Source organism: Hylobates moloch, unplaced genomic scaffold (assembly GCF_009828535.3).
Source record: "Hylobates moloch isolate HMO894 unplaced genomic scaffold, HMol_V3 SCAFFOLD_6, whole genome shotgun sequence".
Lineage (NCBI taxonomy): Eukaryota > Metazoa > Chordata > Mammalia > Primates > Hylobatidae > Hylobates > Hylobates moloch.
Genome location: NW_026652281.1, coordinates 87,594,975 through 87,618,068, shown reverse-complemented (window position 1 = coordinate 87,618,068; position 23,094 = coordinate 87,594,975). Strand labels below are relative to the sequence as shown.

The window sequence follows — 23,094 nt, the reverse complement described above, 5'->3', positions numbered from 1 at the left end:
TCCCCAGCCACATCTGTGTCTCTTCTGCTGATCAGCCACCACAGCCACCTCCTTCAGTTCCTGAAACACCCTGAGCCCCTGGCCTCTGCCTGCCCAGGACTCCCCCAAGGCTGTGCATGCTACATGGCTCAGCTCCCTTGCCGCCTCCTCCAGGAGGCCTCCCCTGGACATCCCAGCCAGTCTCTGTCACAGCACCTGCTTATTTCCTTCACTGAACACATCACCGCTCACAGTTATCCTACAATTGTTTGGATCTGCCTCTTGTCAGAAGGTCAAAGCTCCAGGGCGAGGAACGTGTTTGTTTTGTTCCCTGCTGTGTCCTTGTGCCTAGTACCTAGCACCCAATAGATGCACACAGTTGGTGCTCAATATGCAAAGACACAGGCAGGAAGGAGAGAGCTGCGGGAGGAGGGCCCTGAGCGAGTGAGACTGGCCTGCAGAGGGATAAGGAAGAAGAGGTTTGGGATGAGGCTGTGACTGCAGAGCCGCTGGCAGGGCCCTTAGCACTGGAGGTGCTCATTCCTGTACCCTAAAAACAAGGTGCAGTGTGGCCCCTTTGTGCCCCCATCCCCAAGCTCCTGGGCAGCATGGCTGAGCGAGGGAGGTGGCCTGTGGTGGTGCCAGCCCCACCCCTAGAGCTCTGGGACTGTGGAGACAGGGAAGCAGGACAGGACTTGGTTGGGGCCTTGGGGCCTTCTCCAGAGAGGCCCTGGGGCTCTGCACCTGCCACCCCTCTTCTTTCCCGGGAGGGACAGTGCCTGGGCTGAGAGCAGGGGAGCTGCCTTCCCTCCCTGTCCTCTCTTCCCACTTGCCAGCAGCTCTGGGACGCCCTTCTAGATCTCGCAGGAGCTCCCAGCAACTCCCTGGCTGTTATAGCCTTCGCTGAGGGGCAGGACCGATGCAGGGGTGAGAAGTGGCAGTGGCGGGGTGCTGTGCTCAGGCCCTGTGCCTGCAGGCATGATACATGGCAAGAGGCCAGGCAGGTGCACTCACCTCTCGGGTGACCTTGCCGTTGTTGTCAAAGTCATACAGGGTGAAGGTCCACTCCTGCCGGCTGTCCTCCTCCACGGACACGTCGCACTGGAGCTCCTGGATGCAGAGAGATGGGTGGGGCTGGTCCCCTATCTGTGGCAACACTGATTGGGTGGTGGAAGCCTGGGCCTAGAGGCCAGGCCAAGGGGCAGCCACCTGTCCTCTGCCCTCCCCAGACCTTGAGTGGACAGGGAGCACCTTGGCCAAGACAGAACTGGCTCAGGAGGGCGGCCAGAGCCCGGGCAGGGGAGGTTTGGCCTGGGGAGGGATGCCTGCAGGGGTACCTGGTGGTCTGTGGGTCTTCAAAGACAAAGGAAACACAGGGGGGTCTGAGAAGAGGCACTGGGGCCTCAGAAAAGCTGAACTTGGACCAAGGGCAAGAAGCAACTAGAAGGCAAAGGAGCAGCAATTTGGGAGCCCCAGCAGGATGCCAGAGTAGGAGAGCATGAGCATGAGGGGCTCGGGTGTCGGTCAGCCCCAGGCCCCAGCCCCTGCAGGGCCCTCCACAGCTGTGTGACCCTGGGCTGTCACTGCCCTCTGCTGTGCCTCAGTTTCTCTTTGTATGCATTATGGAAAATGACAGCCTCTCTCCCACGAGGTTGCTGGGAAGATTAAATGCCCCACCCACATGCCCTCAGCCCAGCTGTTTCCCTGCAGCTGTGGTGGGGACAGTTCCCGACCTCCTGCCTCATGTATGCCTTTCTGTCTCAGGGCAGCCCTGAAGAGCCCGGGAAGGAATGCCCAGAGGCAACGGAACAAGGGAGGGACAGGAGGCAGTGGAAACGCCAGGCCTCCTCACCCCTCCCTGGGACAAATCTGAGTGCATGCTACACGGCTCCTAGGAGGCTCTCCAGCAGGCAGAGCCCACAAATGAACCCAGCCTTCACTGGCTTCCCTCCTTCCTCGCACCTGCATCCCAGGATCGCCTCCCCTACACACTGCCTGCTCCCAGTGCCACGTGGTCAGGTCTGCTTAGGGGAATTGGAAACAGGAAGTGGAGGATAAATGCTGGTGTCATTTACACCCATGCTTGGAGCACTGTCTGGCACATGGAAAAGCTCAATCAATGGTAGTAGCTGTTATTTTTGCTGTAATGATTAAAAGTCATTGAAATAATTATTTCAATCAATAATCAATGAAACAATCATTTCATTATTATCATTTTCAGCAACCTGAAGTGTCTGACCCCAGGGAATGTGAGCCGCGAAGTGGTGAGCTGGTCACCGGAGGGCTGTGTGCAGAGGCTGGCTGAGTGTCAGACGGACAGTTCTAGGAAGCATGCTGTTCAGCAGGAAAGGGCTCCACAAATGGCCTTTCAGATCCATAAGATTCTATGGAAACAAGACCATTCTGTTCCATGGCATGCCAAACTCCACCTCTCCTTCCACCATCAGGAAGATGGCACCTGGCTGGCCTGGCAGGAGGAAGGCTCAGCTCCCCAGAGAGGGAAAGGCACCTGCCTGCAAACGCTAGTGGAGTGAGCCCCAGCACGGCGTCCTGGCCCTGGCTGCTGCAGGTCTAAGCCGTTTCCCTCCAGCAATTCTCCGGCGCTCACGCTGAGTTCAAAGCCAATCTTGCTTCAGCCACGCCCGTTTGATACCTGCCAAGGGCCCTCATTGCTCTCTGAGGCACTGTTTCATGTGGCATGACACACGTGCCTACGTACATACCCCTACACACACACACACACACACACACACACCCCTACACACGTACCTACACACACACACACCTACACAGGTATATCCCTATACGTGCACACCCTATACTCACATACCTGTGTACCCACACACACACACAGCATTTATCTGTTTCCAAGACAGCTTGGGTCTGAGCTTCAGAAACATGAGTTGAGTAACTGGCCACTTGCCCCACCTGTCACATGCGGGTCTCCTAGGCCTCTCCCACACCCCACCTGGGCTTCTCAGTTGAGTCCTGCCCGTGGACCACAGCTCAGTCCCAAGCCTGCCCCTCCAGAAGCAAGCACACTTGGGCTTCCAGGGAGGCAGGATGCCTGGGCCCGGTCTTCCTTCTGCCACTGAGTTCAGCCCTGGGATTTGCCAAGCTCCCCAAAAGACCCTACAAGGACCCAGGTGGGCTTAGGGCGGGGCTGGGCTCCAGGAAGAAGCTGGCAGCCCTAACTCCTACTAGACACTACCTGTCCTCCTCAGGCGAGCCTTCAAGCCTCTTGGAGGCTGGAGTGCTGGTGTGCTGTGTGGGGAGAACAAGCTGTGTGGTGTGACCTGTGCAGGATGGTGGGGCATGGCAGGGAGATGACACTGGAAAGGGGGTAAGATCGGTCACCAGGGACCCTGCACACAGGGCATCTCCCCCATGCCCCACCATCCAGCACAGGCCACATCACGCCGCTCACTCTCTCCATGCAGCACGCCGGCACTTCAGCCTCCAAGCCTTTGCTCCTGCAGCTCCCTCTGCCTGAAAGGCCCTTCTCACCCCAAAGGCTCCCCTGTGCACCCCTCTCCCAACTCCTACCCCTATGCTCAGAGCCTCACCCACCTCCCCAGTCTCTATCCACAGCTGCTGTTCCCTCCTCCAGGCACTGCACAGAGCCTGGAAATGCCAAGTGTCCATTACCCCACACCCCTCGGCCTGACCCCACTCCGGGCTCCCAGATCTCATCTCATCACTGACCGGGCAGCCATTGGGTTTGGGGCACTCAACTGTCCCCTGGTCACACTGTGCACTCCTTGATGGCAGGAACCACACCCAGTCTAAGCTGGGTACCCTGGCAATTAGCCGGTGCCAATCAGCATTGGTCAGAAAGAGGGACACCCTCTTAAGCACTTTAGACCTTTAGGTGCACAAACTCATGATGCTGACAACAGCCCAATGTGGCAGACATCACTATTATCCCCACCTTACAGGCGAGGCACGTGAGGCCACTGAGACTTTAGGGAACTTGCCCCAAAGTCACAGAGCTACTAAGTGTATAGCCAGGATTTGAACCCAGGCCTGCTGACTCTAGAGCTATGCCCTGGTGGTCTCAGGAAGGCAAACAAAGGGAAGGAGGGAGGGAGCAAGGAGGGCAGAGCAGTGGGGAAGCTCCATGCAGCAGGCCTGGGCCTGGCTCTCAGCACTGGGCACTGTGCTGGGTGCACAGGAGCGTGCTACACTATCAGGCGGTGGGGAACAGACTGTGCAGGCACTGGGTCTGGGGCACTCAACTGTCCCCTTCTCACCCCAAAGGCCCTTCTCTTTCCAAAGACTCCCCTATGCATCCCTCTCCCAACTCCTACCCCTACGCTCAGAGCCTCACCAACCGCTGCCCACAGCCGCTACTCCCTCCTCCAAGCACTGCACAGAGCCACAGGGAGGCACATCCTTGGTGTTGCCCACATGGGGAAACTGAGGCCCAGAGAGCGTCAGGGTCTTGCCCATGCCTCCTGTTCATCCATCCCACCTGAGAGCCCCCACAGACACCCCCAGAACAGCCTCAAGAGTTGGAAGGGAAGGTTTCACCGAGGAAACTGAGGTCCAGAGAGGTGACAGCAACAGCAGGGCCAGAGTCCTGCCTCCCTCGTCTACTCTCATGCCCTCTCCCAGGCTGCTGGGCACACCCTGAATGGAGGGGCTGGGGCTGGGCTGAGGGGATGGGCAGCGGTGAGTCCCTGGGGTCTGCCCTGAGCCAGGACGGCCCCAGATGTGGCAGAAGGAACCTCCCACAGAGGGTGCTGTTCATGCAGGGGAGGGGCCTTCCTGTCTGGAAGGGCCTCAGCTTCCCTCCTCCCAAAGCCCCAAGCTGAGGAAACCCATCTCATCTCCCCAGGACCCAGCACCAAAAGGAAACTTACTTCAAACTTCAGCTGCTTCTTGGAGCCTGGGCAGGGTTCGCTCACTCTCTCCATCTTCTTCTCATCTCCGCTGCCCAGCCCGTCAGTCTTCTCAGGAGGCAGGGCCACTGTTGGGCAGGCAGGCGAGGGAGCATGAGGAGCAGGGTCCAGACACTGGGCGGCCACGCTCACTGTACCTTTGTCCTCCAGGCCTGGCCTGGACATTCTCGCCAGGGGGCTGGGCCCGCTCCTGCCCTGCCCATTTGCTGGGGTCAACATCACACTACTCTGGCACCTGGTACTGCCTGGGGAGACCTTCCCCCAACGTGGTGCACCCACTTGCACTGTGGGGGGCCCCCTCAGGCCCCCACTAGCCTATAACTTCTGCCCTATGGAGGCACGCAGCCACCCAGAGCAGTGTCAGGCCAGAGGGCAGATGGAGTGGAGGGGTGCTTCTGGAGCCCAGCGAGGGAGCTTAGGGACCATGGCCATTTTCTGCAGTCTCAGTGCCTTCTGTGTTGACATTTTGGCCTCCTCAAAGGTGCCACCCACCTGAGCACAGCCTACGGCACCTTGGTGGATGGCCAGAAGGAGTGCCAGAAACAGAGTTCAACTGGGTTGGCAAAGATGTGCACACACGCACTCATCCACATACATGTATGCACAAGCACACATGCACACATATGTACACTCATGCATCACACCTGCTCGCACACATATGCACACTCACACATGCACACACACTCACACATACACAAAAGGCATCTTCAGGGAGCACGCTCATCCTGAACCTTGCATTTGGCCTCTGCTCACCGCAGGTCCTCCCCTCTCTGCCAAAGGTCACGGTCCTGTGTGTGGCCTGCCAGGAACTGTGGGAGGGTGAGTATGAAATCCCAGGACCTACTGACACTATTTTCCTGAGGATGCCAGCTCAGGGTAGCATCATCATCCTTGATCTAGGATCCAGACTACAAAGTGCCATCAATTCTTGGAATGTCCCATAAGCCTCCTTTAGTCCCTTCTGCCATTTTGTCTCTGTCTGATAGGGGGGCTGGGGTTTGCCGGAGACATCTTTTCCAGGCCACACTCACAGCTCCTCTCATCTGATTCCTTCTGTTGCCCTGGGGTAGTAAATTTGTTGTCCTGTTTTAAAGGTGAAGAAACAGTCTGGCTCCTACTCCGGGAAGGGACCCTGGCCCCTCCACCCTGACCCAAGGTTGGCCAGGGGGTCATGTGAGGAGCTGAGACTCCCCAGTCAGAGAGGAAGGCAAGGCAGGACTTTCTTGAGAAGTCAGCGGCCTGGAGAAATGAGGCCGCTAGGCCAGGAAACCAGATGGGGCATTTGTGTCTCTCCGATCCCACACTCCCACCACACTCACACACCCCAGCTTTGCAAGCAAGGACCCAAGGGCAGTCCCTGGGCCAGGCCAGTGGGCCTGGGCCCAGCTCTCCTGCTCTGCTCCAGTCCTGCGGGCTGGGAGCTCTCTCCTCTGCAGTTAACTAAGGCACTTCCCCTGGCGTCCTTGAGCCTTGGCACCACTGTACATAAAGATGAGGCAGCAATGACTAAGCACTTGCTGTTTACCAACTCCATCCTCATGAAGCCCTGTGAGGCAGTTATTATGATTAGCTCCATTTTCCAGATGGGGAAACTGAGGCTTGGAGAGGATAAGTGCCTCGCTAGTAAATGACAGAACTGGTATTTGAACCCAGGTAGCCTGAATCATGCTCACAGTCAGTCCACTAGGCTGCCCCCCGCCATGCCTTTCATGGCTCAATTCGGGAGACTTGGTGCTTCTCTCAGCCTGCCTCTCTCTGTCTAATGGAGGCCAGCCAGCCAGGGCAGTGGTCATCTCCACGTGGGTTCTGTTCTCTGGCACCGTGTGACCCTGGGTGGATCACATACCTTCTCTAGATGTCTCAGTTTCCCCAACTGTAAAATGAGGAAGCTACCAACCCCTTCCCCAGAGGATCCTTGTGTGGATGCAACAAGCTCTGATCATAACGGGCTAAGACCCCCAGCGCACTAGGTCTGGCTATGAGTAGTAACAGTCAGGGGACTGATGGCCCCACCCCACTGACTCCTGGAACAGGTCAGTTAGCAGCTAAGTTTTCTCAAAACTGAGGCTTCAGGAATGCAAATGGACACAAAAGCATTATATCAAATACATACAGCCTGTGCGGGCAGCTTTGGACAAGGCCCTTGACTCCTCTGGACCTCAGTCCCCTTGTCTGTAAAATGGGAATATGATGGCCTCATCTTCACAGGGCTGTTGGGAAAGGGCAATGAGGAAAGTGCTTACTGAGCACAGTGGCCAGCACACAGTAAGTGCTCAACAAATGCTGGCTTTGCCAAGGATGTCTGCCAGCTGACAGCCCAGATCCCAACGATCCTGCTTGACCCCAAACTGCCCCACTGGAGAAACCAGAGTAATATCATGGCCTGCAGCATCCTCTACTCACCCCTCCCAGGCAGGGGGAAAGAAGAGAAAGAAAAAGAAGAAAGAAAAACAAAGCGCAGCTCCATCTTCAAAGCTGCTGCCTCTCTCTGCAGAGGTCCTGGCTGGAGATGCAAGCTGGCCAGCCTTGTCGAAACCAAACTTCAAGTTCAAAGGGAAGTTATCAGAAAACCACCTTCAGGTTCAGTGTTGCCTTTCATGTTCCACTTGATAAAATCCAAAGAAAAGGAACCTCTGTCCCTGCTCTCTCGTCCTCTGGAGCACTCTTCCCCCACCATGCACGGACAGCCTGTCTTCCCTCAGGACCTCCCCTTTCCTTCCTTTCTCCTCACCTGAAGGGGCTGGAAAACATGCCCCTCGACCCCTCATCTGTCTTCCCCAAAGACCAGTGTGGCCCGGATTGTCTTCTCTTCACCAGTGGCTCCCTCATCCCATCCCAGCTCAGAAAGCCACCCGGACATCCACAGGTCAGCCGACGGTCAGTGAACCCACCAGGGGCCCCTCCCAGCATGGGGCCTGTGATCCATCCTGCCCTGGGGCTGTGGGGGTCAGGAACAAGGACAGTCAGCACTCTCTATCCCCACCAAAGAAGGTCGTTCACCCTCTTATTGTCCCCTAACCAGTAGCTAGAAGAGGTGGCAGAGAACCGGCCACGCAGACCCCAATGCCGGGGCAGGTGCCAGGCCTCATCCACATATGAGCCCTCTGAAACTAAACTAAGTCAAGCCACCACGGCCCCCAGCCAGTCCTGTGCAGAAGAAACCACCCTCCACCCATCAGTGAGCGCAGGCCCACTGGAGGCGGGAGAGGGGGACTGGTGCTCGCTGCAGGCCACCCAGGCCACGCCAAGGGGGATTGCAATGATGATATTTCTGTTGAGATCAGCTTTGGCACCAGGGTCTGAGTCCATTCTCTGCCTCTGATTCCTGTTTAGCCCAGCGATTTTTCCCCTTGGGAAATTATCTTTTGGGGGCCTAATTTCAGGGGGTGCTGATCATACTGATCACTCTTCAATTGAAAGTCCGAGGAACTACAGGAGACACTGCTCATTTGGAAGAAAAAAGGAAAGCAGGGGACCAGGTGGGGAAAAAAGGCCTTTCACTTGCCTAAGAAGCACTTTTGGGTGACTTAGAGCAGGAGGTGGCAAACCACACTTGCTGAGCCAAACCTGGCCCACCTCCTGTTTTTGTAAATAAAGTTTTATTGGGACACAGCCATGCTCATTTGCATTGTCCATGGCTTCTTTCACTCTATGACAGCAGAGTTGAACTGTTGCAACAGAGCCCACAAAGTCTAAAATACACACTATCTGGCCCTTCATGAAAAAGTCTGTGGATCGACTGCTGCTTTAGATGTGTGCCACCCTCCACTTCCACCAGGATATGTGCTTGATGAGCAGGGCACAGACAATTTCACCTATTACTTGCCTGCTTGGCTGGAAACCCTTGTGCGGTACACAACCTGCCCAACCATACAGTGGCCGTGGAAGGAAGAAAATGTCAACTCTGCTTTCTTAAGGCCTACTGTCAGCCCATATGTATCTGGGGGGGTTGGTAATGGTTTGTGGAGCTCCTTCTCTTTGGAAACTGCTCCCTGTCCCTCCTCACACCACAGCCACGAGGAGTCAGCTTGCTGTGTTTACCAAATGACGGTTCTCTCCCCATTAGCTCCCAGCCTGGCAGCTCTCCACCCTCAGCAACTGCCAGATTAAATGCATTACTTGACCATCTTCACCCGGCTCCCTTTGATGTTCCCTTCTCAAGCTTCAAAATACCTTTTGGAGGGAGATCAGACAGCATTAAACAGAATTACTAATTAATTAAGCAAAGTTAAATTTTAAACACTGTTTGTTGTGTTAGCCAAAAGCCTGAACAGAACAGACTTTTTTCCTCCGCTGAGATCAAAGACAGTCTCTTCCCTCTCCCCTCCCCCAGTTTAAAAAAAGGGAGGGGTGGGGAGGAAGAGAGAGGGAAAGAAGAGAGTGAGGAAATACCCGAATGGTGACAACTTTGATTGTGGGTCTAGACACCCCCCCCCCGCCTCCCCATGGGCCCAATGGGAGGCTCCTTGGGGACCGCATGCTGTGAGAGCCAGTCACTCGGGACTGTTTACCCTGGCAAATGGCAGAGACCCAGGGAGCAGGATGGCACAGCCCACCCAGCCCAAGCTGCTGACAGCTGGTGCCACCCAAACAGCAAGAGAAGAAGGCCTGCGAAATAAAACAGATCTGCCCTCCTCAACAGTCCAACGGGGTGAGCTCATCGGGGCTCCTCCCCTTGGTCCGGGGTCACTTGAGGTCACTAGGAGACCGGCTCCAAGAAGCAGGCTGTGCACTGTACAACCTCAGGTGATGCCACTCACATGACCAATACCCTAGATATGTGTATTACTTATGACATCCTTTGGACAGATGGCAGAAAGGTGTCTTGAGGAGGGGCAGCTTTTTTCTAGTTTGCATGAATGCATCTGGGGCTAGCAGCGTGCTGTCTCCCGCCATTCAGTCTAGCACTTTATTCTGTACAGTCCTATCTGGGACCTTCTGATTGCTTCACAGGAGCCTCCACATCTGCACAGCCAGAAAGCAAGTTTCTTGAGATCTGGCGCCTTCTAGGCTTCTGCTCCCGGATTGCCCAGTGCCTAGCACTTCCCATACTTGCACAGGGCAGAGATTCCGCCAGGCCTGCTGAACTATAGCACATTCTTCAGGTAGGCATAAGGAAGCTTGGCTACATAACAAAGATGCTATACCTTCTGCTTGATGGAGACTGGGAAGTGCCATGGGGAGGTGGGGAGTTGAAATTTAGGTAAAAATCCAAACCTGGGATGATACCAGTAAATGCCAGCTTATCTTAACACAATCCAGAAAGGCCTAGTGCATATGAAACTTGGAAAGAAGAGACAAATTTGAAACATAGTTATGACTAAATCAGCCCCACTAAAGACCAGAAATTACTAACACTTCAAATGTATGGCAGACCCCTTTCTTAGCCTAGTTACCTGGCAAGTTCTTCTCAGTGAATACAATGTAAGATTTAACACAAGCCAGAACTTCCTTGCTAGAGTCTGGATGCTCGCCCTGACATATCCACAGTCCTTTCTCAATTGTCCATGTACAGATTATCTGCTGCAAATATTTTAGTCTCAGGGTTGCTTGCCAAGATGTTTGAGTCCGCAACCTTCTGACAGCAGCTGTTCGAGGGAATGCAGATGAATTTTAATATTAGCCTCTGCCAAATATAATTAGGCGGGTAAATCTGCTGCCAGTAAAAAGAGAAAGATATCATATGTGCATTCCAGGCCAAATGGTTTCTTGCAGTTTCTGTATCAGGCTCTCCTTAGGGAATGAGGGTCCTAGCGATCCCACCTCTGTTTGTAAACACAGCCACATACTTTGGTGGGCTGCACAGAGAGGCTGGTGAAGTTAGTAGTACCACACATTGTTCCATTAAGTCCTCTTAACACTGTGCAGGGTGTGCTACTGTTGGCATCGTACAAAAGAGGAAACTGAGCTTAAAAACCAAAACTGATTATGCTGCTTCCCTGCTTAAACCCCTCCAGTGGCCCCCTTTCCCCTAAGGAGGGGTCCCAAGGCTTCCACGACCCGGCTGCTGCCGCCTCTCAGTCCCGTCTCTCTGTGGAACTGCTTTCCCTTTTCTGAGCTTGCCATGCTCTCACGCTGTTATCCCTGCCAAGGACACTCTTTCCAGCTCTGCAATTCCCACTCATCCTTCAGGTCTTCAGTTTAAGCCTCCCTTCCTCTAAGCAGCATGCTGTCACACCCTCAGGGCTAGGTGAGGCTTCCCTGCTCAGTGAGCCTTATTACACCATTATTATATCACTCATTTAATCATCTGAATCTTCCATCAGCCCAGTATCTATACCCTGAGATATATATGTCTATAGCGCAGTGTCTATCACACTATAGGTGCTGCATCATCATCAGCATCATCAAAATGAAACAACGGTAAGTAGCAGAACCAGGATTTGAACCCAGAAGTTGTGGAACAAAGAGAACTAAATCCCAGTTTCCCAACTCTTCAACCACTGGCCTCTCCACTCTGTCAGACCACAATAGCTGACACCTGTTCCTGCCTGTCCAGCAATCCTTCTCCTCCTTCTGATAATAGCATCTGGCTTTCCTCCGCAGAGCCACTCATCCCCCACTCTCAGTCTATCCAGTTTATGGAGACTGATCCCACTCCACGGTCACACTGCACTCAGTACCCCCACCTGACCCAGCTTGTTTCATCCTGAAGGCCACGTGGCTGCTCCTAGGTCAGTATGAAAGGAGAGTTTATGGAGAAGCTAATGAAGCTAGGCTTCTGGGCCCCCTCACCTACACGGGCCCTTTCCAAGCCAGAATGGGTCTTTGCAAGGTGTTTATGTGGTCATATGTGTTTGTATTTGTAACATTTTCCAAATTAGGCATTTTATCCTCAATCTATTAAGATTGTCATCTAACAATTCTGACATCCTGTGCCTGTGTGAGGTGATACTGGGGGAAATACAGGCATTTCTGGACATGAGCTAAGGAGAGACTGAGTTGGTGAGTTATTTATTTTGGTTTAGCCCCAGAAAGCTTCAGGTCCCACAAAACCTAGATCTACCCTGGTCAAGTGACCAGTAAAGTGGTCAGTAAGGTGAGTCCAACATGTGCAAGAACCCCTGTGACCTGGGAACTTTCTTCCACCTGAGAGGGCTGTGCTCATAGGATGGGAGTGCCCAGAGCTGGGAACTGCCACCCTTGCCACCTGTGGGGGAGGAGCTACCGGGGGACAGAGGGAGAGATGATGGAGAGGGACAGAGAGGGGCAGCGAGAGAGACACGTGTGTGAATGTGTGAGTATGCATGCGTGTGCGTGTGTGTGTGCGCGTGCACGTGTCCACGACATGGTTTTAGCTCCAGAATCTAAACAGGCCTTTTCAGGCAAGATCTACCCTAGGATTTTTCAATTTCATGAGCCAAAAGTTTAAGTGAGTTTCCAAAAGAACCGAAAGAATCCTGACTTAACAAATCCATCTCTCTGAGATCCTGCTTTTTAGGAAAAACCACCAGCATCAGCACCACAGCAGTAATTCACTCACCCAGGGCAGTCCCTCTAGGGCGATTTCCAGCTTTTTCACCAGTGGGTGCCTGCCCCTTCCTGAGACCAGAAATGCCACCAGGGCCTTCTTCTCCACCATCCTGCCTCCCAGCTGCATTTTACTGCCACTAGATTTTGCTTATGGACCAATTGTAACTGAGGGGAAATAAAAAAAGGAGAAAAGGGGGGTGGGGAGGAAACCCTTCTCAACAAATAACATTCTGGCCTTTTTTTCCTCATCAGAGCATAAGGCTGGTGGCCACTCGGCTTTGAGATCTGAACAGGATTGAGACAAAACATCTGTTCAGGGAGGGAGAGGGAAGCCCCGGGGGAGAGAGAGGGGAAAAGGGGAGAAAAAGCCTTCTGTGGGCTAAAAATATCACGTCCCTTCCACTCTCCCCGCCCCTGCCGCCCCGTCCCTACCCAAGTTAAAACATGTGATGAAATTCGGCTTTTACAATCTAACCCCGAGCTACTTGAAACTATTAAAGCCTCTCCGGTATCTGACACAAGTCAGAATTTCCACTGTTCCAGCTGAGCTTTTATGAAGAGCAGACTTGAGAGAAACTGCCAAGGTAACAAAGTCCGCTTGTTCTTTGTCACCGCTGCAACTCAGCTTCTGGGGGGACTGCAGGGGAGTGGAGAGTCAAGGCCGCTGACACCCCCCGACAGGACAGGCTCTGAACTGAGGGAGAGGAGCCGGCGGGGCATAGGCACCTGCCCCTCCATCTGGGGGTCCCCGCTGCCCTCCCATGAACTCCTCTTCCTCCCAGCCTTCCTGGGAAGCCACCGCCAGCCCTGTGTATTGAGGAGCCTTGCCCGGGAGTCCCGGGCAATGTCCGTGGCTACTTCCTGAGAAGTCTTGACTCGCTCTCTCTCTGTTTCTTGCCCAACTGCTCCCTGAACCCCAAGGTCCAATCACCAGGTATCCCACGGCCTCCTCGGCACCTCTCCTTGGATGTTAAATGGGCATCTTGAACCCAGCTGGTCCAAAAACGGGAGACTTGATGGTCACCTGCCAAAACCTCCACCTCAGAAGTGACACCGCCAAATCCTTAGTTCCTGAAACCAAAAGTCTAAGATGCAACCCTGATCTCTGTTGTTCCCTCAACACCCTTCTCACCAGCTCCAACCTCCAGCCCTGTGGACCTCTCCCCAGCCCCAAGCTCCCAGGTTAGGCCAGCACCATCTCCTCTCGCCTGCAACCCTGCAATCACCTCCTGGTTTCATTGCCCCCTTCCTCCCTGCTCATGGGCAGTCCCTCCCAGAAGCCAGAATTCGCTTCTTAAAACAGAGGTCAGAATCCAGCAGTCACCCACCCAACCATCTGGGCAGAACCACGCAACCTAAGTGCATGGTCCCACACTTGCCAACCGCCCCACTCTCATTCCTGATCGGCCTTTCTGTTCTCCCCCAAACACCAAGTTCCCTCCACTCTGGGGTTCTGCTCACTCCTAGCTGCTCTCCCCCTACATTCTTCCATGGCTGGCTCCTTCCTGGCATCTGCATCTCAGATGAAACATCACCTTCTCAGAAAAGCCTCCTCACTCTACCTCTCCTTGGGTTTTACCTCTTAGCAGAGAACCACTACCAGAAACTTCCATGCTCCTTTGTAGATTTATGTATTCATCCCTGCCTCCCTCCTGTGAATGTCGTGACTGCTGGGCCTGCCTACCTTGCTCATGCCTGTGAACCCAGGGCCCAGTAGAGCCCCTGGCTGCAGCAAATGCCCAGCACATACTGAATGGTGAGAAGTAAGGGGCCAGATTCTGTTCTCAGTCTGCTGTGTGACCTTGGCCAGGTCACTTCCCTCTCTGGGCTTCAGTTTTCCAACTACAGATGAAAGGGCTACAGGCCTCCCAAGTCCCTTTGCCCAACATCTGACCCCGGGAGCCTGGACGGACTGGCCCAGGCCCCAACACAGGTGTATACAGGACCTGCTTGAGAGGCCGGAGGGAGGGGTCACCTGCTTTCAGTGAGGCAGAGGGAGGGGTCACCTGCTTTCAGTGACTACAGGGTGTTGACTTTCCTTTTTCAGTGAGTGTTTATTTATTGAGCACATACAGCATGCCAGACCCTACTCCAGGCACCGGGAGTATGGGGAGGCCTTTGGAGATTCTAATAGGATTAAAGAAGCTTTGCAAAGAGGTCCTCTTTGATCTGGGCTAGGTAAATGATTATAAACATGGGCTGGCACCTCTTCAAGAAAACTGAACCCAGGAAACAAGAATCATGGCAGCTCAAGTGTGCTGGGCACTTACTTTGTACCAGGGCCACCCTTGGGACCTACATTCATCACCTTGCTGTCTTCACAATAACCCTGGCGAAGAAGTGCTATAAGGAACCCAGTGAGGAAATTGAGCCACAGGGAAGTGACTCGCCCAAGGTCACACAGTGAGTGTGGGTAAGCCAGGCTGGAATGGGGTCTAAGCTGCGAATTCATAGAAAGTCAGAATGCAGGGAGGAGAGATGAGGAAGGCAAAGTTAGGGACCATTGCAGAGCTGAACAGGCCCCGAGCTCCCAGAGTGCTGCTCAGCCCCTGCCAGGCCTCAATCTTAACACTGCTCCCTGCTGGGCAGAACCACCAACTCCAGGCACATCCGCCCTTGGGCTGAGGAAGCAGAGACCACCCCACGGGCTGCCACATCCACAGGCCAGGCCAGTGGGGAGGGGGCGGCAGGGCCAAAGCAAGGCCTGCCCTGGAAGCCAGGAGGCCTGGGCCTGGTCCCGAGGGGGAGGGGCTGCCTGACTTCAGTGGCTCTGAGCATCTCCTTTAGGGAGCAGGGACCCTGCAGGCTAGACCGGACCCTGCAGGCTGGACCGCGCCCTGCACAGCAGGCTTCCTAGAGAAGATGCCGGAGAGTGGAGAGATAGAAACCAGGCACTTGAGGATGCGGAGAGACAACCAGCAAAGGCCCAGAGATGAGACACAGAGATAGCCAAGAAGCTGGGCGGGGGCAGGGTTCACCAGGTGAGAGGCAGGGGGGACCTGGAGAGAGGGAGATGGGAGAGGGGGATGAAACAGTGGCTGTGGCACCCTCAGACACAGTGACTCCTGGAGGCCATGCAGGGGAACGCGGCCTGGCACCCATTCTCCCCGTGGGGCCCAAGCCGCAGGCTGCGACTACCTGGAGTCCTGCCCAGCTGTGGAGGCAGGGAGGCCGGGTGTGCGCTGAAGGTGAGCACGGGGTCACCCCTCCCCGGTCCTCAGACCTCAGCTGGGTCAGCTGAGGAGGGGTCCCTCTCCCCTTCTCCCCACGAAAGCCTCACCTCACCAGCCCTGCCACGCCCAGCCAGCTCTCAGAGCTTGGGACTTTTGATGTTTACTTTGTTCTTTCCCCAGTTCAAAAGGAGCTCTGCAGCCCTGGCCCTCGCACCAAGCCCAGCCTTAATCTCCCATCCCTCCCGCTCCCAGCTGGCCAGTTAAGGCGGTTAAGACGCTGGATTAGGGCCGGCTTTACATAACAACGCGGGAGCTAAAGCCATCCTCTCCTGGGATGGCTAAAAGACTTCTTTTTATCTTCACGCCTCAGATGGCCTTTTTTCTCTCTTAAACAGCTCTCTAGCCCGCCAAGAGGCAATGAACTTGGCCAACAGGAAGACAAAGAAGAGATTCAGGACTCGGCTTGTTTTCCCTTAGTCAGTAGCACAGAGGGACCCCCCAGCCCCAGGTCCAGAGCAGGCAGCTGGTTTTCTGTGGCCAGAACTCAGTAGCACCTGCTCTCACCAGACGTAGCCATGCGGTGGCCTACCATCCACACCATATTCCCCACCCTGGGGTGGGCAGCCTCAGACCACAGGACCAAGGATGCCAGAGGACCACAGATGGTCACTGGGCCCAGGGTCCCTCATGGGGTCTTAAGGGCCACACGGACAGGTCCAGATGCCCACCCGACTCAAACCACAGCAGCTCCACTCCTACTGCCTTATTTACGGTTTTCACCTTTAAATAGTGACATTCGTTTTTAATTTCATAAGGAATACATAATTGTGTTTTTTTTATTTTTTTTTAATATTTTAGAATTATTGATAATTGAGAGAGGGTCTATGTTGCCCAGGCTGGTCTTGAACTCGTGAGCTCAAGCAATCCTCCAGCCTCAGCCGCCCAAAGTGCTGAGATTATAGGCTTGAGCCACCATGCCCAACTATTCTTATAAATGTTTAACCATGAAATGCAGATAACACAGACTTAAGTCTCCCCCCATGTTTGGAAAGAGCTATGGTTATCATCTGTCTAGGCCTCTATCCACACAGTCATATGCATACGGGGTACCCTAAGAAACTCCTGAGGATGGCCTGGTGCCTTTTTTTTCCACATAAAAGATATCAGACTGTATGCACACACAAAGCTTTCTGTTCATGGGACTCCTCCCCCTTGATCTGGGGCCTGCTTACATTTGAGCAAAGTTTGCTAGAACCTGGCTCTCCAGCCTGCCTCCAACTTCTAGGCAACGGAGTGAGTTATCTTCAAACAGTGCTTCTCCGAGTGCAGTGTTCATGCAAGTCACCTGGGGAGCTTGTTAAAATGCAGATCGCATTCAGCAGGCCTGGGCTGGAGCTGAGATTCTATATTTATAACAGCTCTCAGGCCAGATGTGGCCATGGTCCTCAGGTCTGGCCCATGCTCCCCTTGAGAACTTCCCAGAACTGTCTGCTCTCCCCTTGTGGCCCTTCGGACCCCCACAGGCTTGGATCCCCCTCCGCAGACCCTTGCATCATGGTCCCCCAGCTCTCCAGCCAGCTGTCTGCCCTGGTCTCAGCAGAGAGGTCCTTCCTTACTCTTATAAGGCAGCCCCCGTTTGGTGATTTCTTTCCCTGTTTCTGAATTTAAAATCTCCCATTCAGCAAACACTCCGCTTCACGCTGTCATCCGTTCCTGGCACCAACTCTGGGAGCCAAGCAGGGCAAAGGCCCTTGTTCCCATTCTATAGATGTGGAAACTGAGGCTCAGAAAGGTGGGGTGGCCTACCCAAAGTCAAACAGCACATCAGCAGCCAGCAGACCCTCTACTTAAGCGTCCTGATTCTCTCTACAGCACGGCGCTTCATCATGAAGAAAGCAAGCAGTGGCCAGGTGCGGTGGCTCACGCCTGTAACCCCAGCACTTTGGGAGGCCAAGGTGGGAAGGTCACTCGAGGCCAGAAGTTCAAGACCAGTCTGGGCAACATGGTGAGACCCCATCTCTACAGAAAAATTTAAAAATTAGCTTGGCATGGTGGCGTGCAACTGTAGTCCTAGCTACTTGAGAGGCTGAGGTGAGAGGATCACATGAGCCTAGGTCGAGGCTGCAGTGAGCTATGATTACCTACTGCACTCCAGCCTGGGTGACAGAGCAAGACCCCGTCTCAAGAAAGGAAGAAGGACAACAGAGGAGAGAGGTGAGAGGCTGGCTGTGTGTGTGTGTGCACACTCATGCACCAAGAGAGTGACATGACGGAGGAAACAGAATAGACACTGTGTATAATGCTTATTCCATGCCCAACACTGCCTGATCACACTTCACACATCACTCTGAGCAGCTACTCTTATCATCCCCCAGAGGAGCAGCAGAGTTTCAACAACCTGTCTGAGGTCCCCCAGCTAATCTACTGCAGGGCCAGGACGTGGACCTAGGTGACCGGACCCCCACCTGGGCTTGGACCTATGAAGTGCCACACCTGTCTCTTACTCCTCTCCTCCATCCCACCCTCCAGTCTACCCCCACCCAGAGTCACAAGGTCCCTGTTGTGCCCTCCATCTGCAGATTTTCTGGAGTACACAGGGCACATGGCCAGGTAGACACCCGCTTCCCCCACTCGCTGCTTCTGGGAAGAGAGCAATGGACTCCGAATACCTTCCAGCCGAAAGTCGTCCTCCTCTTCCTCGCTGAGCGTGTCTCTCAACACATCGCCCACGAGCTCCTAGAAGAAGACAAAGCAGAGGCATTGAGCATGGGTTAGGGGGAGCCCAGCGCTGGGACGTTAAAAGCGGCGCCATGAGGACCCTGGGCTGATTCTTCTGATCGGAATTCAGGTCAACTGAGGCAGATCCTATTGCACCTGAAAAGTTAAGCGCCAAGGTGGGTCCCTCCTGCCTTTAACATAAACCCACACGCATCAGCATAACATTCAGGCCCCTGCAGGCTATGGCTCCACTGGGTCTTCCGTCATGCCTCCCATATTTCACCAACACACATGCCTTCCGGAAACCAGCCTGATTCCTTGCACGCACCCTGCCTGTTCCCCACCAGTGAGTTAAGGATATCTGGGATCTCATCCCAACCAACCTGACCAGGAGGTGTCAAGTTAGCGAGGGGAGTGTTGCTGGTCCACAGGCTGGGAAATTGCTAGGATGTCAACAAAGGCCCCATCTGTCTGACCCACCCTAGCAGGATAACTCCAAATATGGAAGAAACTAGACCATACCTTGTCAAACTGTCTTCTGTATTTATTGGTATTCTGCCAGAAGAGTTCTATGATCAAAGAAGATTCTTTTGAACAAAGTTAAACAAGATCTCTTACAGCAGGACTTATCAGGACTTTTACTATGGTTCTAAACACTGAATCTCCAAGTGCTGGCATATTTTGCATTCTCCAAACTTATTTAGACCATGGAGCTTCGTTTTCAAAAGCATCACATGAGATGCGTGTCCCAAGAAACCCACTTTAGGAAATACTCCGGTTATGGGAGGACAGACAAGGGTTTTGGGGATGATGATGCTATGGTAGCGCTTCTCAAAACACAAAATGACAAGCAATAAAAAAGCCCAAACTCAGCAGCTGTCACCAATTTCTCTTTGTGAAAATCAAAGAGAAAAAAAACAAAAACAAAAACAAAACCCAACCCTCTCCTTGGGGGAAAAAAAATTCTACACCTCAGATGATGCTTAAAAAAAACCAGTCCTCATCTTGATGAACAAAAGAAAAAACACGGCTTTGTATTGCTGATCTCATCAACTGGACGCAGCTGGAGGTAAGCCTCTTGCTTTTTTTTTGTTTTTTGTTTTAAAGACAAACAGCTAACATTTTGTGGCTGTTCTCTTTCTTCTTTCAAATCTTTCTAGGGCATTACACACTCTTTCTTAAAAGCTGTTAAAATGTGGCCATTCAGACTCCGGTGTCCCATTTACTTCAAAACCAGGCTACTTTATTCCTCGAGTCAGGATGGCTTCCCTCTCCTCCTCTGCCAATTATTATAATCATCGAACATTTCCTGGGCTTGTAAACTGGCTGTTTGTGTTAACAGAGCCCGAGTTGACAGGGGAGCTGGGAGATGATGACAGGAAAGGGATGCACACAGGTGGCATCATTAGATGGCTGGGATGCCCCAGCAGCCAATTAAAGCCCATCTTTCATGCAGGAGAGAGAGACGGGTGCCGCCACCCCCTGAAAGGCTGGTAGGCCGAGCTTCCTCGAGAGAACAGGTGACAGTCTTCAAGAGAATCTGCGCACCTCTTCATGCTGAGGTCTTCTGCAGAGGGGGGCTCTGCATCTGCCACCCTGACTGCACTGCAGCCAGGTGACAGCATCAATGAGACGTCTGAGTACTCGTGTCTTTTTACTGGCACACTTGGAAGAGTTTAAAGACTCCAGACATCACCACCAACAAGGCAGCTGTGTGGGACCCTATGATGATGACCACGTGTGCTCAAGGCACCCCAGTCACCACCGATGACAGCTTCAGCACTCCCTGCTCAGAGGACCAAGCTCTCTGACACACTCAGAAAGCAGAATTCTGGCAAGTTCTGGCGTAGGCCTCTCACCACTCAACAGTACCCTGCTCTGGAGAACACTGGAAAGCTCCCCGGAGCCATGGTCCATGGACGCACTGTGCTGTGCCAATGCTCAACTTTGTAAAAATTCATCTCCCCGGCTGGGCACAGTGGCTCACGCCTGTAATCCTAGCACTTCAGGAGGCCGAGGCAGATGGATCACGAGGTCAGGCAACCTGGCCAACATAATGAAACCCCATCTCTACTAAAAATACAAAAAATTAGCCAGGCGTAGTGGCAGGTGCCTGTAATCCCAACTGCTTGGGGGGCTGAGGCAGAAGAATCGCTTGAACCTGGGAGGTGGAGGCTGCAGTGAGCTGAGATTGTGCCACTGCACTCCAGCCCGGGTGACAGTGCGAGACTCCGTCTCAAAAAAAAAAAAAAAATTCATCTCCCCCACTGAGCCAAACGGTCCAGGGTCTGTGGCGTGCAACGTGCATGCTCCTAGACCTTTGAGTCTCTAGGCCAGAAGCCATTTGGGATGTTGAGCCAAACACAGGATCACATCCTGGCTGTACCTCCTGCCTTGCCTTTGGACCTCAGTCTACTTATTTGTAAAACGGGTACAGTCATCAACCATAATAATAATCAAACAGCTGACACTTACTGTGCATTTTCCATGTGTCAGGCACCATGCTAGGCACTTTATAGTCATTCCTCAGTACCTGTGGGCGACTGGTTCCAAAACTCCCTGAGGCTATCAAAATCTGTAGATGCTCAAGTCCCTTATCTAAATGGTGTAGTATTTGCATATAAACTACAAACATCCTGCCCTACACTTTAACTTACCTCTAGATTACTTACAATACCTAACACAGTGTAAATGCTATGGAGATGGTTATTACACTGTATTGCTTAGGGAATAAGGACAAGAAAAGTCTGTATGTGTTCAGTACGGATGCTTTTTTGTTTCCAAATATTTTCTATCTATGGTTGGCTGAATCAATAAATACAGAGCCCACGGATAAGGAGGGCCAACTGTGTAAGCATGTATTTATTAGGCCCCTGAATCATCACAACAGCCCTGGTCTTTCCATCTTTCAAGAAATAGACGCTCATTAAGATGATTTGCAAATTGTAAAGTGAGAGGTATAATCATTACTGTTCTTTTCTACAAAGAAAGTGGCCTCAACCCTGAAGTACCATATGAGACCGGAAACAGTTCTAATGACAGTCACCTGTCATCTACCAAGTGCTCACAGTGTATGAGGTACTGACCAATGAGATCTTCACGGGAGGCTCCGGAGAATGGCCTCCCCACAGCCCTGCGTCTAAGTGGCTAGGAGGCTCCAAGAGGCTGCGACCCCCTCTGGATCACCTGCCAGCAAGGGGTGGAGCGGGGACTTGAGCCACCTCCTTCAGGTGCCTCAGCCCGGGCTCCTACTCATGCAACCAGGGCTCCTGTGGGCATGGGAGCAGAGATGGCCAGGAGTCCTGGCACCTACCAGGGACCAAGGATCACACCTAAAGGAGTGCAAGAAAAATAGCCCAGCCAGCAGCTCCAGTGGGTGAGTGGTCAAGGGCTCCCATCTGCCTAGCAGGACTCAAAGCTCCCCTGCTCCTCCCTACAACTTGGGGACTTGGCCCTGCCCTCAAGCTGAGCCCTGGCTGGCAGCCCCACATGTCAGGGCCAGGGCCAAGCACTTGGCACCATCCTTTGGGAAGGCAGGTGTTGCCAGGAGACACACTCAGACCTTCGATGGTGCCACTGGAAGCCCCTGTGCAGAGGGCATGGAACTGGAAGGGGTCAGACCTTGGTTCAAATCCCAGCTCTGCTTCACACATGTTGCGCCACCTGGGGGAAGGAACTTTATCTCTAGTGCACCTCAGTCTCCCCATTCGTAAACAGGGGCGACAGCAATCAGGATATCTGGAGGGGGTGGGGCTGTGAGGAGTGAGGAAGTCATTGCATGTGAAGCGCTTAGCAGGGCAGCTGAAAGCATGAGTGGGGTTCATCAGGTCAGTAGTGTAGTTACTGTTTATTACTCCTGCTATTGTTATTGTATGGCGACCAGAACACTGCTGGGACAAGCCGAGAGACTCGCCAGACCCCAGGTGCCCTCACAGACACCTGGAAACATGCCCCATCCTGTCCAGGACACTGTTTTCAGGGAACTGCATTTTGCCCTCATGTCAATCGCTTCAGGTATTCCAAAGGACTGCCATGATTATCCTGTTTTACAGATGAGACGACTGAGGCACAGAGAGGTTAAGTGACTTGCCCACGGTCACACAGCCAGTAAGTGCCAGAGCCTGAGTCCACACCGTTCACCACTGAACCTGGGAAACCCACATGTGGGGCTTGGCTGCAGTGGCGACCCTCCTGCACTTATTTTTTCTACTTAGTTGTCACTCTGTGATCCCAGGCCCCTCCCCTCTGGCCTCCAGGACAGTGGGCCTTAGCCTCTGCTGCAAGTTCTGATCGAAGACCTTCCTGAGTCTCCAGGGCCCCTGCTCCACCTGACCTGGGGCTGGGCTGCTCCTGTCCAGTGGCCTGGCTTGGTGGCCTCTCAGGCCACATGCCCAATTGTGCCACCGTCCTATGTCCCAGTGGTGCCCCATCAGCTGGCCCTGGGAGCCCCTCCTCTGCTCTACACTGGGCCCCAGGAAGAGAGGCCAGCTCCTCTGGGCACAGGGTGTGCGGCCAGCACCAGTCCAGAGCCCAGAATCCAGGCACGATACCTTATAAGGCCTCCGGGGATGGGAAAACCACATCAAAGCAGCCTTGGGGAGTGAGCTGGAGTTTGGTTGGGGTTTTTCCTCTGTCTTTGAGACTTCCTACTCCTGAATATAACATCTTCCCCCACCGCCTGCCCCAGCAGTGCTTTGTCAATCTTTCTGTTCTGTAAGAGCTAACAGATGTTGGTGCCATGGGTTTCAAAGCAAACTCCCGGTGCCCACAGAACACGGCACAACTCACAGATTCCAAGAATGTACAGGGTTGGGACGTGCCGGGGAAAGAGGAGGGGGGCAGGGCCC

The 23,094-nt window shown here is 53.6% G+C and overlaps 1 protein-coding gene across 1 annotated transcript in view; it reads right to left on the bottom strand.

Annotated features, from left to right (window-relative positions):
* The window catches only part of NKD1 (NKD inhibitor of WNT signaling pathway 1), a 99,709-nt gene that overhangs the window by 22,609 nt on the left and 54,006 nt on the right, over positions 1 to 23,094 (bottom strand). Inside the window, exons 4-6 of the mRNA XM_032157317.2 lie at positions 18,199 to 18,265; positions 4,845 to 4,951; positions 994 to 1,089 (exon numbers count right to left, since the gene is read on the bottom strand). Of these exons, the coding sequence (XP_032013208.1) occupies positions 994 to 1,089; positions 4,845 to 4,951; positions 18,199 to 18,265 (270 nt within the window). The remainder of the gene's footprint in view (positions 1 to 993; positions 1,090 to 4,844; positions 4,952 to 18,198; positions 18,266 to 23,094) is intronic.